This window comes from Triticum urartu, chromosome 1A, assembly GCF_056163025.1.
Source record: "Triticum urartu cultivar PI428250 chromosome 1A, HENAU_Tu73, whole genome shotgun sequence".
Taxonomy (NCBI): domain Eukaryota; kingdom Viridiplantae; phylum Streptophyta; class Magnoliopsida; order Poales; family Poaceae; genus Triticum; species Triticum urartu.
In genome coordinates this window covers 370,828,237-370,846,286 of record NC_141873.1, presented here as the reverse complement: position 1 = coordinate 370,846,286, position 18,050 = coordinate 370,828,237, and the positions used below count along the sequence as shown (strand labels likewise).

The window sequence follows — 18,050 nt, the reverse complement described above, 5'->3', positions numbered from 1 at the left end:
AGTTTGTCGGAGCCCAATAAGGTTTATGATTTATACTTTTGCATTGTGAATAGAGCATCACTTTAATATAAGTAATCATATGACAAAATCTATATATGTTGTTGTTATGAGAATAATCATGATGCCTTCATGTACGTATTTTGTTTTTATCGACGCCTCTACCTCTAAACATGAGGACATATTTATTGTTATCGGCTTTTCGCTTGAGGACAAGCGAGGTCTAAGCTTGGGGGAGTTGATACGTCCATTTTGCATCATGCTTTTATATCGATATTTATCGCATTATGGACTGTTATTTCACTTTATGTCACAATACTTATCGCTATTCTCTCTTATTTTACAAGGTTTACATAAAGAGGGAGAATGTCGGCAGCTGGAATTCTAGGCTGGAAAAGGAGCAAATATTAGAGACCTATTCTGCGCAACTCCAAAAGTCCTGAAACTCCACGGAAAGTCTTAAAATAAATAAAGAAAAATCATCGCCAAAGATGAAGGCCAGGGGGCCCACACCCTACTCACGAGGGTGGGGGTGCCCCCCCCCCTAGGGCGCGCCCCCCTACCTCGTGGGCCCCCTGGTGGGTCTCCGACGTCCATCTTCTCCTATATGAAGTCTTTCGATGAGAAAAAAAAAATAAGAAGCAACCTTTCGGGACGAGACTCCGCCGCCATGAGGCGGAACCGAGGCGGAACCAATCTAGAGCTCCGGCAGAGCTGTTCTGCCAAGGAAACTTCCCTCCGGGAGGGGGAAATCATCACCATCATCATCACCAACGCTCCTCTTATCGGGAGAGGGCAATCTCCATCAACATCTTCACTAGCACCATCTCATCTCCAAACCCTAGTTCATATCTTGTATCCAATTCTTGTCTCAAAGTCCGGGATTGGTGCTAGTAGGTTGCTAGTAGTGTTGATTACTCCTTATAGTTGATGCTAGTTGGTTTAATTGGTGGAAGATTATATGTTCAGATCCTAAATGCATATTATTACCCCTCTGATTATGAACATGAATATGCTTTGTGAGTAATTACGTTCGTTCCTGAGGACAAGGGAGAAGTCTTGCTATTAGTAGTCATGTGAATTTGGTATTTGTTTGATATTTTGATAAGATGTATGTTGTCTAGCCTCTAGTGGTGTTATGTGAACGTCGACTACATAACACTTCACCATTATTTGGGCCTAGAGGAAGGCATTGGGAAGTAATAAGTAGATGATGGGTTGCTAGAGTGACAGAAGCTTAAACCCTAGTTTATGCGTTGCTTCGTAAGGGGCTGATTTGGATCCATATGTTTCATGCTATGGTTAGGTTTACCTTAATACTTTTGTTGTAGTTGCGGATGCTTGCAATAGAGGTTAATCATAAGTGGGATGCTTGTTCAAGTAAGAACAGCACCCAAGCACCGGTCCACCCACATATCAAATTATCAAAGTATCGAACGCGAATCATATGAACGTGATGAAAACTAGCTTGACGATATTCCCATGTGTCCTCGGGAGCGCTTTTCCTATTATAAGAGTTTGTTCCGGCTTGTCCTTTGCTACAAAAGGATTGGGCCACCTTGCTGCACTTTATTTACTTTTGTTGCTTGTTGCTTGTTGCTCGTTACAATTTATCCTATCACAAAACTATCTGTTACCACTTATTTCAGTACTTGCAGAGAATACCTTGCTGAAAACCGCTTATCATTTCCTTCTGCTCCTCGTTGGGTTCGACACTCTTACTTATCGAAAGGACTATGATAGATCCCCTATACTTGTGGGTCATTAGAAGACTTTTTGTTTTCGTAGTTTCATTTTCTCTTTCTTGAGTCATAGGAAACACCGTACTGTTAAAGGGGGTCGAGGAAATACTAAGGAAAAAATTTCCATGTGATGTTCAACTCAAAATCCTACACCTACCAATCCCTTCGAGTGAAGCCATTGGAAATCTCATACAGTTCAGTCAATTTCTTCAGTGACAGAGACGAAGTTCTTCTGGTCTCTGAGGAATTTGTCCTGACTGAGGAGTTAGGAATTCGCCAGTGCGGATTGCCTACATAGTGAGGAACATGATAGCCCTGAGGATTTTTCTACTCAAAATTCCGATCGTTGTTGTGCTATGCGCCAGCTATCCCAAAATATCTATCCACCTAACGGTCATATCATTGAAGGGCATTTATGTCTTATCATGTCGGGCTGTTCCCTAGGCTATAAATAGCCGCCCCCTACAACCACTAGTTGGTTGGCTTCTCCGAGAGAAACTGACACTTGTCATTTGAGCGCAACCCATCCTCTGAGGACTTTGAGCGAAAATCATCAAGTGAGGAAAAACCCAAAACCCAAACACCTACAAACCCCAAGTGATTGAGCATCACTGAAGAGATTGATCCTGCGTGGATCCGACGCTTGTTATCTTTGAAGATTGTGCTTCTTCCAGATGGTTAGGCGTCATGGTCTAGAGCATCCAAGAGGAATTGTGTATCGCCGAGTGACTGAGTTTGTGAAGGTTTGGAAGTCGCCTGAAGACTTACCACGAGTGATTGGACGAGGTCTGTGTGACCTTAGTTCAAGGAGAATATGGTGGGGACTGGGTGTCCTAAGCTGCGTGTTCAGGACTGGATGTCCGGGACTGTGTGTCCTCGAGTTTAAATACTCAGCCACTCCAACCAGACGTACAACTGAGACAGCAGTTGGAACTGGTCTACCAAATCATTGTCTTCACTAAGCTTACTGGTTCTATTTCCTCAACTCTTCCATTTCCTCATAGTTGTGTTGTGTGCTTGTTCATATCTGTGTTTGAAGACTTTGACTGAAGACTTTCTCAATTTCCTCTGTTCAATTTTTTTAGTCTGTTTGTCTTCATCCTGTGTTATCTTGTGCTTACGCTTCTGTACTCTGTGCCTGTCTTCATTTCATCATGATGACTATGCTTGTATTCTGTTATGTTTACTTTTGAGTACTCATTCCGCTGCTAGTAGTTCTTCACTAAGGAATTTCCTCACCGGCAAATTCCTCAGTGAAGAATTTCATAAAAATCGCCTATTCACCCCCTCTAGTCGATATAACACACTTTCAGAAACTAGCGAGCCATGACCGGTTTTTTCAGCAAAGGAGGAATGCCGCCGGTGAGCTCGGGTATAACACCTTTCAGAAGGTGACAACCGCTTTGCGTATGTTGACATACGGTATCCCCGCTGATCTGGTTGATGATCACTTGGCCATGGGTGAGAGTTAAGCCATCATGTGTGTCAAGCGCTTCGCAGTCGGAATTGTGCAAGTGTTTGGCCAGGAGAATTTGAGATCTCCCAATGCTGAAGACGCCGCAAGGCTATTGGAGATGAACAAATCTCGTGGCTTCCCAGGTATGCTTGGCTCAATAGATTGCATTGGAGTTGGAAGAATTGTCCTAAGGCATGGCATGGCCAATTCCACGGCCAAAAAAATGTTCCACTATAATCCTTGAAGCGGTGGCCGATCAAGAGACTTGGATTTGGCATGCTTTTTTGGAATGTCTGGATCTTTGAATGACATCAACGTTATCAACTGGTCACCACTGATGAATAAGATTGCAAATGGTGAACTCCCATCAGTGCAGTTTGTAGCAAATGGCCGTACATACAACCATGGGTACTATCTAGCGGATGTGATCTACCCAAAGTGGCAAACATTTGTGAAGCCGTTGAAAAAACTGAAAGGTAAAAAAAATATTGATTTCCACAATGCTCAGGCGGCGGCTAGAAAAGATGTGGAGAGAGCTTTTGAGATTTTGCAAGCCCAATTTGCTATTGTGAGAGGACCGGCTAGATTTTGGGATCAAAAGATACTTTGATACATCATGCATGCTTGTGTGATCATGTACAATATGATCATCGAGAATGAGCGTGGTCAAGATGTAGACTACTCTCACTATGAACTCTTGGGACATCCCGTGCGAGTGTGGCGGAGGGCTGAAAGGGTGGCCCCTTTTGTTGCCTCATATCAATGCCATTTGACGTCCCGAAGCGCATGATGATCTTCAAAAGGATCTCATTGAGGAGTGGTGGGTTTGAAATGGCCGTCAAAGAGCATTATGATTTGTGCATTTGATGTTCTATTGTTGAATTATTTGTTGAATTGAAAGATAAACTATTTATTTGAGTTGTAATAATGAAATTGAACTATTTATTGTTGATTTATTTGTTTGTGTTTGATCTTTTTGCTTGTATTTGAAGCCCATATGTTGTTTGTGCGAGAGCGCGCGCTGCATTTTAGGGCGCTTACTGGAGCTAAGCGCTCGCTAAATTTACCGCGGCCGCTGGAGTCAGTGCTCCTCGTCGCGCTAAAGCAGGCAATCGGCGCGCTGCAAACTGATTTTTTGCGCGCCGCGCGTTGGGCGGGTGTTGAAGATGCTTTAAGCTAGTTAAAAAACGAACCAAACCTCGATAGTGTAACCTTGATGAGCGATTTGACTGGGACGGGTAGACCGACATTTGTACATATTCTTAAAAATTTAATGGAAAATATATCATAGAGCTATTGTTCTATGGTTTCGGCGTAAAAAAAAGGTGGACCGACCTATATATAATCAGCCAACAATGATGCGAAGCAGTGGAGGTACTGCTTGAAATTACAAGTTGTCTTAAGTCGTAACTGTCAAGTGCAATGACATGATCGAAGGAAATACTTCTCCGTCCTCCTTGGATGACAGGTGTGCAACATATGTGCCTTTCTATTCTTGCTTAATTCTTCAGTGCTGCCTTGTTTACCGTGTCACAGCTTGATAACATTGCTAAGATGCCCGGCCATGTTGTTCCTTGCTCATAGACTCGAGGTGGACTCGCCTGTCCCCTTGCAGCGTCTCCACCATCTGCGATCCAACCAAGCCGCTCTGGTCTCTGGACAGCACTTCCTTGCTTGTGGTAGGCACCTCGCGGCTCGGAATCAATGCCCCAATCGAGTAGAAAATCGATCGCGGGAGGCCAAAACAAGCCAGATGCAAATAACGTGCCGCGGCCGTGTCATCTGTCATACGAGCCACTCATGCAAGTCTGTTCGAGCACATCCATCTGCTGCACCCTAGAGCTCGAGCGTACTCTCAGCGTCTTCAACCTCTTGGCCAGCGCCTCGGTCGCATCGGCGTGCTCATCTTGGTCTAGCCGGGCGACGGCAATGACCTCTTCGGGCTGGCAGCGCCGCTTCTGCAGCCTCCTGCGCATGACGGCCTCGAGGTCCATCTCGCTTCTCATCTCCCGGAGAACCTTGAAAACCTCGCTGATCTCGGCGACCTTCGGGGACGAGCCGCACCTGGCCGCGTTCGCCTTGAGGAGCAGCTCCTGCTCCACGCCTATGGCGGTATCGAGGTGCCACATGATGGCGTCGAGTATCGCGAGCTCCCGCCGGCTGCTCCCGACCTCGTCGACGCGGCCCCTGTAGCCCCCGGCGAGACGCCGGTCGTGGACGCGGGCCAGGTGGAGCGTGCCCGGCGAGATGCTGATGCTGACCCGATCGAGGCAGTGGGTGGGCCTGCTCTTCCCCCTCGGGCAGGTGTACCTGAGGAACGCCTCCGCGTCGCCGCGCGTGTTGTTGAAGGCGACGCAGCAGTGGCCGGCGCCGGCGTCGACGGTCAGGACCGGCGAGTCCGGGTCCGCGGGGTCGATGGGCCGGCAAAGCTTCACGACGCCGCCATCGACGTGGGCCGCCTCGTGCTGCTGCGTCCCCCCGACGATCTGGAGCGCCGCTGCGTAGGTGTGGTCGATGATGGCGAGGGCCACGTTCTGCAGTTCTTCCCACGGGCGGTGCCGCTTGATCAGCGCCGCGACGGGCGGGGCCGTCGGGCCGTCGTCGGCCGACTGCATCTGCATGCTTATTCGGGCTAGGGCAGGGCGCTGTAGGACGGACGGAAACCTTGGAGCACGCACCGGGGAAACTCGTTGGGGCGACGGCGCTGCGTGCTCGCCTTGATATACACGGCAGGGGACGGGGCCGAGGCGGACTCCAAGTCTCCAACTCAAGAGGACGTAGCGCCTACTACTTTTTTTTTAGAGGCCTCGATTTGGAGTTTTGGAATACTGTTTGCAGTCGGCCAAGCTGGGCTGAAAGCGTAGGCGGTGCGGTTATGGGTTTGAGGCCCTTTTGTTCTAGCGCGGCCCTTAGGACTCCATCTGCCACTTTCTTTCCCTCACAAAAGATAAATCTGTCACTTTCTTTCGTATAAAAAAATATCTGCCATTTTATTTCCCCTAAAAAAAGATCTGCCACTTTTTTTGCGAAGCTTTCTATTTTGTAATTATACAAATCTTTATTAGGAGACTGTCTTCTCCGAGTCGAACGGTTAGGTTGGCGCAACTCACACCACCGTGCATGTCACATGATCACATATCATCCAAAGCAAAAACTATCAATTACCGATTAAGTCTCTTTGCACCTCTTCGCAGTTCTTAAAGAGTGTGAATTTAGAAAACAATTGCAAAGAGTACAAAAATATAACAAAAGAAAAAATAAAGACGGAATTACACTAAAAGAGTGCACAATTGCAACCAATATAAAAAAAGAAAAGTGAAAGTGAAATTTTACACAAAAAGTCACAATTGCAAAAAATACAAAATAAAGAAAATAAATAACAAAAATGTGAAAGTGCAGTTGCACATAGAAAAACATGCAATGTCAACAACATGAAAAAAAATAACACAAACAGTGAACATGCCTACGTACATTTTTTTAGCATTTTGGATCTTTTGCATGAATATTATTTCTTTGATAATTTTTCGTAAAAATGAATCTATCTGCATTTAAAAATATGATTAGTAGTAAGTCACATGACGGGGTTGGGATGAAACCCTAGTTGCCGATGCAATCCCAGCTCCCATCAACCTCCAGCTTCGCACCGGTACCCTTGGGATGAGTTTCTCGTCTCTCAGCATGTTTGTTAGAAGTTTGCTTTGGTTACATTTTGGTGTTACGATGACATTGTTCTGATAGAGATATTATCTATAATACAAGTCCTCTGGCTCTAATCCCATTTTCTGTTGTGTTTGCTTGATTGTTACCAAGGAGCTTGGGAGTTTCGTCCCGCACCGATCATCATGGACAATGGGTTGGTCTTGTCATTATTCGCCGGCATGCATTCATGACCACTGACACCAGCAACGTTGTCTTCTTTGACGACCGCTTCTTTTAGCCTTTGTAAGCAAGGTTGTCGATTTGATCTAGTGATGATGGAGAGGATGTATGCCTGGATAGGGGTGGTGCCTCAGCTGATATGCTTAGCGCTACCAAAATCTCTGTTGTACGTGATGCTCTACTATTATTAAGGCAATTCAATGATGTTTGGTACTCTATAGGTTTTTGCGGCTATTTCTGTAGCTAGATTTGTCGATTTAGCTATGACTTTGGCGAGATTTTTGAGGCACATAGTCTCGTGTAACTGGGTCGATGAACCATTGTCTTTTGTTATTCAATAAAGGCTCGTCTAACTATGAATGAAGTAACTGAATTTGAAAATCAATAGTACTAGACATATTGACATTAGCAAAAAAAAAGAAGCCCATGTGGAGTTTTAGTTGGCACTTCGTTATCTCGAAATACAAAGATTGGAAGTAAATTTTCCTTGTCTTGAAAACAAAGCGAAAATTGATCCCAAGTGCATGTCTCTTCGCAACTTGTAAGCGCCATTGTCTTATATATATATATATATATATATATATATATATATATATATATATATATATATATATATATATATATATATATATATATATATATATATATATATATATATATATATAGCTAGCCCCACTAATTTATTTATCACAAAATGCAGGCATGCCATCTTACCGCGGAACCGGAATGAGAAAAAATCAACCATAGCATGCAATCATGCATAGAAAAAACCTACCTCAAACCTGCAAACATGCATGAGATTTTTCATTCTATTATGCTATGAGAACCAAACCTGAACAGTCACAAGCATCTATGAATCAACATGAACTTTGAATCTGTCTAAGTTACAAATTTGAACTATCAAAACCGGTAAAGTTTCAATCCCACCCTCTCCTCAAACCAGTTTTTGATGACATGGGTGGTTTTGACCAGTTGACTGCCCAGTTAGATGCCATGTCACAAAAATTAAAGATTTTTTTAATCCAGAAACGTATGTAAAATTAACACTACCATGATGGTCATTCTGGGAAAGTTTCAAATTTTTTTGCCAAACGGATTAAACCATACAAGAAAAATCATAGACAACCCTGTTTTGGTCAAAAGTTGACAGAGAAATTGAAAGTGTCCAAAATAACTTTGCAACATTATGCAAAATCAAAACTACCATGGTGATCATTATGGGCAAGTTTCAAACCATGTTGCCAAATGTATTTAAAAAAACACAAGCAAAATACATATTTGGCCCCTTTTGTTCAAAGTTTTCCAAAAAAAAGTTTCCAAAAACTTTGAAAACATTTTGTAAAGCGAACACCACCATGGTGATCATTCTTAGAAAGTTTCAAACCCTTTTACCAGACCGATTAAAAAGTACAAGCAAAATACATATTCAACTCACATTTGTTTTTCAAAATTTGACCAAAAAATGGAAGTGTCTAGGAAAGATTGAAAAATTAAGTAAAATCAACACTACCATAGTGATCAATCTGGGAAAGTTTCTAACTTCTTTGCCAAACATATTAAAAATACAAGAAAGTTACATATTCAACAAAAATGTTGGGTGACATGGAAGCTCACTAGGCGGCTGACTGAGCAATAAATCAAAACCACTTCAACTCACCAAAAACCGTTCTGAAAAGAGAACATGTTTGAAACTTGACCGGCTTTGTCAGTTCAGGGTTGTGTAACTTAGACGGTTTAAAAGATTAGTGTTGATTCTTAGACATCTGTGACAATTTAAGGTCGAAATGTGGACTTCTCTCTTATAGAGTACTATTTATATTTAATCAATAATATTGTTCTGCGGGGAAATATTCAATAAGTAATATACAACTGTGCAATAATTAAACACAATAAATCATATGTACTCTCAGTTTCAGTTATCGTATCCTAAATATTCATGTTCCATACAATCTTCCCCTAATAATAAAGCAAATAATGCTTCCGTCATAACATTGCCCTCGAAGTTGGTCAAATTTAGCCACCAATGCCACCCTTAAGTAGGAAAACGTTTCGTTTTTTAAAACAGCCGCCGGTAGCGATTGGTTCAGGTAGGGAGATGCCCACACAAAACACAAGTACACATGCCACCGTGCTGGCTAAAGCGTCTGTCTCCCAGTGTGGAGACCTGGGTTTGATCCCAGACGCCCCCAATTTTATTCAGCCTTTTTTTTCCACGAATTTCGATTGGCGTAACACATAGAGCTATCTCACCAGGTGTCGCTTAGCAGGCCTGCACAGTATAATTTTTGCCGAACTATTCTCTTCTACTTTCTTTGCAGATTCAAGTTTTTTAAAATATTCATATCTTTCAAGCCCCAACTCCAAATTTTGCATGTTATATATGCAAAATTTTGTACATTCTCAATAACTTGCATGTTAATTATTTTTAAAATTATTTTATGTTATACCCTTAATTAGTACTTTTCTTACATACAATTAAATGTCGGAACGTTTCTTACTCTTTTTTTTGTACCTCGCTTATTACCAGATTTTTGACATGTGGTTTGGTTCATCCATTTGTATATAAAATAAAAACAAAAAATAAAAAATTATCCGTCATTCGACTTCGATTTTTGTGGCTCATCAGTCCCAGCTTGCACATGGGAAATGAGCCTGGTCCTCCACCCCAATGCGATTGTGTATTTTCCTGTAGGGGCCGACCCAAGGTTATTGTGCGACAAAGAATTCTGCCGCAGAAAAAAATAATTTATTCATGTGGTCTTGATCCAGAGTCATCCACCACCGTTTAGAAGGTGGCAACCAATGGAGCTGGGCTATGCTTTCGGGTTCACTACCCAATAAAATAATCCCACCTCCATTTTCTGCATTATGTACATGCATAAGTTGTCAGGAAAATAAGCAAACCGGTCCTCCAAAAAGAAAAACACCTCGAGAATAAGGAAACAAAGGTGGGCTTACATGTGGCTTATATTTCATGGGATGTTGTGACGCTAAATTAAATATGAAATACCGGTTTCGAATGGCATATGTAATAAAAATACGAGAGAATAAAGGGTGTGATCAATGGACATAAAAAAACGGGAGATTAAAAAAATATGAAGGAGAGGATAACATAAAGGAATTGGTACTAATACCAAGGGCGTGGCATACATAAAATGACAAAAAGGAATTGATATCGAGAGATGTGAAAGGGGCAGACATATCAGTGTTGCTGCGGAGCGTGCGACCATGATGTGCAACAAAAATAATGCAACTAGAAAGGTGAGAGGCATTACTAAGCGTCGATTTGAATGCAACAAACTAGGTTTGTTTCCCTCATACGCAAACATTTCTTTTAATTAATCTTCAAGTGTTTGCAGAGATGGCCTAAAACGCATTTACAATAACCATTTTATTGTTATTTTTTCACGATTTGATGCAGATTTCAAACATGGCTTCAACCTACAAATAATGCCTTGGTATAAAACATTTGAAAATTAGGCTCTTTAGGATTAGAATCGTCATAGAAAACCCATACCAAATGTACAACTTATATGAATTTCTGCTAGACCTTAGTGTGCAGCTCTCTGTCGTGGGCGGGTGGCACCATTCGAATGTTGTTGGGCTGTGGTGATGAATATTTTGACGGACATATCAATTATCTCTCCCGTTGCAACGCACGGGCATATGTGCTAGTCATATATTATTAAAATACGTTGCAAAATATTTCTGCAACGGATGTGGGGTATTAGCTACTCCCTCCGTCTCATAATATAAGGATGTTTTAGACATTAAATGCTTTTATATTATGGGACGGAGGGAATAGTACTGAAAAAAAGCACAACTCCCCTTCCAAAAAAAAAAAAGCACCACGAGTTCACCATGATGTCCATGAGAACGAACAATTACTCAATCCAGAGAGGATGAGTGAGCGGACCGTCCTAGCTAGGCTTGGATGGATGATTTGGTGAGGTCGACCCTGCTGATGTAGGAGCTTGCCAGCGACCCGTAGTAGAGGTAGCCCCCGACCTTGAGCCAGCCGGTGGCGAGCGCGAGCCCCGGGTCAGTGTACATGGTTACTGGCTCCCCGTTTAGAGCAACGCTCATCGTCCCCGAGTCCCTCAGGCCCTGCGGCACCGCCATCACGTACTTCTCCACCATGTACACGAGCTTCCGCACCAATGGCGACCACATCAACACGTCCAACTGCAGCGTCCTCCCCTGCACGCACGCACGCACGCAGGTGCCCATCGCCGGCAACGCGATTTGATTAATTTTACAATGCATGTTTCAAGAAATACGCGGTGATACGGCAAAAATTTCTGATGTTGTGCGTACCGCCGAGAGCGCGATCCAGTACCGGCCCTGCTCGCCGTCGTATCGGATGTTGTCCGGGAGCCCCGGCAGGCTGTCGATGAAGCTCTCCACCGTGCCTGCCTTGTTCCCCCTGATGTGGTACCGCGAGCACCTCCTCCTGCAGTCAATGGCGTCAGCCGGTCAGATCGCAGCATACAAGCTATATATGTACGCACACCAGACGAGTGCTTAGTGCTTACATGACTGTCTCACAGAAGATGAGTGAGTCCTGGTCCGGCGCGACGGCGACGCCGTTGGCGAAGTAGAGGTCGCGGGCGAGCACGGAGGTCCGGCGCGTGGAGGGGTCGAAGCTCATGAGCCGGCCGTGGGGCCGTGCCTCGAGCACGTCCAGAAAGTGGTGCGCGAGGCTGTACTTGTACGAGGCGTCGGTGAAGTAGATGGTGCCGTCGGCGGCGATGTCCACGCCGTCCGTCAGGGCGAACTTGAGGCCCTCCGCCGCGTCCGTCAGCAGCTCCACCGTCTTGTCCGGCCTCACCTTCAGCAAACCCTGCCAATTGGCCATCCAACGACCTTCAGTAATTTTCCGATACTGTGACTGCTGATTAGCGCTGTTACTGGTTAACCAACTAGTAATTTCCTCATTATGGAAGTCAACTGATGTGATGCTTCTCGTTTGTCATGTTAGGGTTGAGCTGTACCACGATGCAACTTGTACTAATAGAGAATCAGAAAGACTTGACTGCCTCGTGCAATTTGGTGGGCCATTCTGTACTCTGTAGATGATAACGATGTTCTCTATGCCAAGATTTTGCGAAATATCATCTCAACATAGCGAGTTATTGCCAAGGATTTTTTAGCTAGCTACCAAAGTCAACTGATCTACCTTTGTCTTCACGATTGGTGAAACTTAAGTGGGAAACGGTTCTGATTTCTGAAGATTGTTAACAACTCAACAGACATAGTTCATGCTATAAGCACCTCAATCCGACGAGAGGAAGCCCGCAAAATGGGACAAATTTGATAAATTTGACCTGTGGACGAAATCAAATCACAAAATGAACTGCTTGTGAAATTATTTCACGCGGGTGACCTTTTTGTGTGACGGCCAACGTTGCATCCCAAACTGCCTAAAAATTGCTAAGTCATTGTGCAGAGCCTAAGAGCTAGGCGCTGCACTGTATAGTGTGGCGCCTAGCTCTCAGGCGCTGCACCAGTGGTTGCACTACAAAATGAAGCAACCACTAGTGCAACGCCTAGAAGATAGGCGCTACACTGTATAGTGTGACGCCTAGCTCTCAGACGCTGCACACTGACTTAGTAATTTTCGGATTATATGAGTGCGATGCTGGCCAGGCGTGTAGCGCCTATCTATGAGGCGTTGCACAGTGTAGTGTGACGCCTTCGTGTCAGGCGTCACACAAAAAGATCAGCCATGTGAAATAGTTTCACGGACAGTTCATTCTGTGATTTGATTTTGTTCATAGGTCAAATTTGTCAATTTGCCGCAGAATGGCGACTTTTGTCTCGAGATCGAGGAAGAACTATTAAAGAAACAAAGTCGACAAGCAAGGCGAGGTTCGAGCAGTTGACTCACCTTATCCGCGTCGGCCACGACGACGCCGCCGTCGCCCGAGAGCACGACGCCGAGCGGCCGGCCGCCGGTGTAGGCCCAGTCCTCCACGTCCCCGCCAGGCACGCTCACCCGGCGGACCCACCCGTCGGCGCACCCCGTGTACAGCCACCCGCCGGCGGCGTCGTACGCCAGGTCCTCGGGGCCCGGGAGCAGCCCCTCCCCGATCCGCTCGCTCGTGGCCAGCACGCGGGCGTCGTGCCGCGGCGCGGACACGTCGGCGCCGAAGCTGTGCTCGGGCGGCAGCGCCGCCGGAGAGAAGTCCTCCGGGCTGTACAGCGCCACGGAAATCACCACCGGCGCCAGCGCCAGCAGCACGGCCTTCGCGGCGACTCCTAGCCCGGTCGCCATGGCAGAGGTGGGAGCCTGGGAGGGACACCTCGCACTGCACGAACGACGTGCCGAGGCAGTCAGACCTTGCACGTGTCTGAGATGGCCCCTCCGTGAATAGAGAGTGTGTACCTTCAGCGCGGAAGCTTCTGTATTTATGTACTCCCACCGTTCTAAAATTCTTATTTTAAATTTTCTAGATAAGAATGTATTAAGTCATAGATACATTCGTATCTAGAAAAATCTAAAACAAGAATTTTAAAACTTTAGATACATCCGTATTTAAATAATTTAAGACAAAAATTTTGGAACGGATGAAATATAGATAGAGCATTTGCTTTCCAGGAAGTGATTGTTTCCGTGGGAAGCGGACAAACAAGACTCGGGCTCGCTTGATCTTTGTGGGCATGCTTTTGTCATGACTTCGTAGTGATATGTGTGGACAGGTTTCTTTTGATGAAAATAAGTACGTGTTGAACTGTTGATCACGGGATCTCGCAAAAATGACACTTGGAAAGCGAGAGAGAGAGCAACTACGGGAAAAGTAAAAAAGGGACTGACTATAAGTCACCTTAAAATAAAAGTTCATCCGTCATTTTGAACCAGAACAGATAAATCTTCATCCAACGATTGAAAACAGATCAAGCACTGTTCATCCTCTACCTCTCCCTCTTCTTCCTCTAGACGCCGCCGGCCTGCCCTGCCCTAACCGCCGGTCTCCACCACCCGCGGCCGGCGGGCGCTGACGCGCATCACCTTGCCGCCCCGCCCTTCCCTCAACCTCCCTCCATCGCCGCCCAACCACCCCTCTAAGCCTCGCCGCACAACTCCGGCGACCCACTGCACCCCTCCCCCCACCCCCACCCTAAGATAAATAGTGGGGAATGGCTCACCCTAAGATAGATAGCGAGATTCTCTTCTCCGATGAGGTTTCTTCTCCGGGGAGGTATAAGAAGGAAGGAAGGAAGGAATATGTGCTGACGCAAGGAAAAATCCCAGGTACGTGATAAATAGCAAAACCGAAAGTAAAATACAAAGAGAGAGTGCACGTCTACATGTAAACATTGACTAAATGTAGCCTAGGTGGATCCCGATACCATTACGGTATCCATAGTTCATGCCCTGGGACCAATTCTAGCATAGTTGTTATATAGGTTTATCGCCATACTAATCATTTATATAACGGTTGTGATTAAAAAATGCCGCTCTAGCAGAGTTGTGATATGCCACTTGGCATGTATAATTTATTTATGGAGCGCACTTTAAATTAAGCTCGTGAGCCTTCATATTTGAAAACTAGAGGGCTCCAATATGGAGGGGTCTCCATTGTAATCGTTCGTGCGGAACGGGAAGGTTCAACCCAGATACTTACCTTGTCGTGCAACTCAGTCAATGGTGTTGCCATCTGTATGGTTGATGCTTCTGCCCTTGTAAATGGCTCTTTTTTCATTGGGAAGATGCCAACTAATGGTAACAGTCATGTTTCGTAACCATTTTTCATCAATCTGTCTTTGTTTCTCATCGGAGCGCGCCCATTCCCAAGTATATAAACTCACAATGCCCCCTTCGCCTGCACCACCCTACCCCCTAGCTATCTCCCCTCCCCCTCGCCACCACACACATCCCTAGAGACCAAAGAAGACCACATAAAGAGAGAGTTTTGGGAGAGGGCGTGGGACCGATGAGCGATATTTTTGCACTCATTCAACCATTGTTTAAATTGGAAAATCTTTTGATATTACTTCTAATGACTAATGAATGCAAGAAATTGCGAAATCCACTTTTTAAATGTGGTTACAATGTGGAGATGGGCCAAAAGAGGGAAGAAAATCACATTGTATATGAAAATATCAAGTGTGGGAATCAAGCAAAGTCCATTGGAGGCGCACAAGAGTCAATCGAGCATTTGACGGTGCAAAGGAGCCACGAGCACCATGGCGTTTGAACAAACCTTATAAAAGAGGCCATACCTAATTCGTGAAGGAGGAACGCCCGGAGCGACATCTAGATAGCCAAAAGCGACGAAATACCACCCGAAGCTATTCACAAACCCTAGCCATACTTGTAATCGGTGCATCGTACTCTGCAACCTTGTAAGGCTATTTCTCAATCAATCATTTATCTTTATGTCGTCTACAATGTCTTCCTCTTGTGATCCGATCATGATGTATAAGTAATTCCGTAAGGCAATGAGTTGAGACATGACCTTGCAACCCTATGTATTTGTGCATGGAACCCTTAGATGACTTTGATTAATTGATGTTATTTTTATGTGTGGTTCGCAACGGAGTTATTTTTTGTCTTCTTCTCGTTATAAGGCCCAGGTTATATGTTGGCGTGGCATTTTACCGTGTTCTTCGAGGGCGGCAAGAGTTTGTTCTTCCTATCGTAGAGCTTGTAATTAAACCTCTCTTATCTTAATGTAAATGACCGACAACTAATTGTTGCTTGTTCTTAAGAAAAATATTATGTGGTTGAGACATATAATCTTTTTGTTGACCTTTTAAATTTTATTGCTAGTGGTCGTGGAGCTTAGGTGTGTAGGGTGTAAGCCGTTTATCCCATGTTCTTTTTGATAGCGTTGTAGCGTGCAATGTACATGATTTGTTTATTCTAGGATCGACTTTGTAAGATGACTATCTCTCCATCTTCTATTGTTCGGCCGTGTACTCTGTTCGATTGTTGTTTTATATATAAAGCGGGACGAAAGCCTGTTTCGAAGGAATACATTTTTTAAGTTTTTTTATACTTTAGCTAGTTTTTTTTTGAAATGAAGGCAAAAGCTTTGCCTCATCTCATTAAAAAGAAGGGGAATAACAAAGTCTGCAGAGGGCCATTACACCTCACACAAATGTAAATAAAATACAATTCTACTCTCGCGGCATCAAAGAACCCAAATGCTTCGCCCCTGTGATAATCTAGAGCCTCGCCTCCGCTTTAATAGCCTCGACCAACACGCTTGGCAACCTACATACATGCTGGAACACCCTCGCATTTCTCTCTTTCCACACTTCCCAAGTAACAAGCATGATGAGTGATGAAATCGCCTTCCTCCTATGTCCACGCCTAAGGACCACTGCCGACCACCACTCTTTGACCGTGGGGATCCCGTTCCAGGCCGCCACATCCAGTTCGGGGGCATCCACCCAAACTCTTATTGCATTCCAAATGCGGGCAGAGAACCTGCATTGGAAGAGAAGATGAGCTGCGGTCTCTGGCTCCCTCTTGCAAAGTTGACACAAATTGCAGTTGGGCCACCCTCTTCTTTGCAGTCTGTCGGCCGTCCAAATTCTATCCTTGATAACTAACCACGCAAAGAACTTGCACTTGGGCGGTGCCCAGTTCTTCCATACCACCGTGGTCATGTTGGAGGCGATCACACCTTCGAATTGGGCCCTATAGGCCGAGGCCGAGGAATAGATACCATCAGCGGTGAGGTTCCACTTGATATCATCGGGTATGTCGTCCTGTAGGTGTACCGTAGTGAGCTTCCCCCAAAGGGCGCAGAACTGTTCGATGTGTTCCACCGAGAGACCTCCGGACATGTTGATCCATTGGATCCAATGGTTTTCAAGCAAGGCTTCTCGCACAGACTTGTTCTTGTTGGCAGAGATCGCGAAAATGGCCGGTGCAATGTCCTTGGGCTTCATTCCATCTAGCCAGGGGGAGAGCCAGATGCGTGCCAGCCTACCGTCGCCGACATAGATCGTCGTGGCAGCATAGAATAGATCTCTGTCAATGGTATCGCATGGGTTTCCGATGCCCACCCATGCCCTGTGCGGCTCCTTCCACTCATACCAAAGCCATCGCAGCCTCAGAGCCCGGGCATACAAATGAATATCAAGGATACCCAGCCCACCAAGCCTCTTTGGTCTACACACGAGTTTCCAGCTGACTTTGCACTGGCCGCCGGAGACCTTATCCGAACCAGCCCAGAGGAAAGCTCTCTCAATGCCCACAAAGTCGGAGATAGTACCCTCCGGAAGTTTGAGCGTCGTGGCATGGGAGGTGGCCAGGGAGGAAAGCACGGACTTGACGAGCTCAGCCCTTCCCACAGCCGTGATGAGCCGACCCTGCCAAGGCACCAACTTCCCAGCAGCCTTGTCCACGAGGTGTTGGAGATCGACCTTCCGCAAATGATGGACCGAAAGAGGCAGCCCAAGATATCTCAGCGGGAAGGCAGCGCGAGTAGCCGGGAAGCACTCAAGGATGTCATCAAGATTGAGGCCATCACAGTGAATAGGGGCCACCAAGCTTTTCTCCAAATTTGTCACAAGGCCGGTGACCTCACCAAAGCCCTCCAGCAGGGAGGTAAACTGTTGAACGTCCTCCTTGAAGGGAGCCACAAAGATTACGGCGTTGTCGGCGTACACGGAGGTTGTTGGGGAACGTAGTAATTTCAAAATTTTCCTACGGACACGCAAGATCATGGTGATGCATAGCAATGAGAGGGGAGAGTGTGATCTACGTACCCTTGTAGATCGACAACAGAAGCGTTTGGTTGATGTAGTCGTACGTCTCCACGGCCCGACCGATCAAGCACCGAAACTACGGCACCTCCGAGTTCTAGCACACATTCAGCTCGATGACGATCCTCGGACTCCGATCCAGCAAAGTGTCGGGGAAGAGTTCCATCAGCACGAGGGCGTGGTGACGATCTTGATGCACTACCGTCGCAGGACTTCGCCTAAGCACCGCTACAATATTATCGAGGACTATG

The 18,050-nt window shown here is 45.5% G+C and overlaps 1 protein-coding gene across 1 annotated transcript; it reads right to left on the bottom strand.

Moving 5' to 3' along the window:
- Nucleotides 1–10,711: 10,711 nt before the first annotated feature.
- On the bottom strand, nucleotides 10,712–13,475 carry LOC125512560 (protein STRICTOSIDINE SYNTHASE-LIKE 5). The gene is made up of 4 exons (XM_048677658.2): nucleotides 12,965–13,475; nucleotides 11,610–11,917; nucleotides 11,392–11,527; nucleotides 10,712–11,274 (listed from the first exon to the last, which is right to left on the bottom strand). The coding sequence occupies exons 1-4, from the start codon at nucleotides 13,349–13,351 to the stop codon at nucleotides 10,999–11,001; spliced, it is 1,107 nt and encodes a 368-aa protein (XP_048533615.2). The 5' UTR covers nucleotides 13,352–13,475; the 3' UTR covers nucleotides 10,712–10,998.
- Between the last annotated feature and the right edge of the window lie 4,575 nt (nucleotides 13,476–18,050).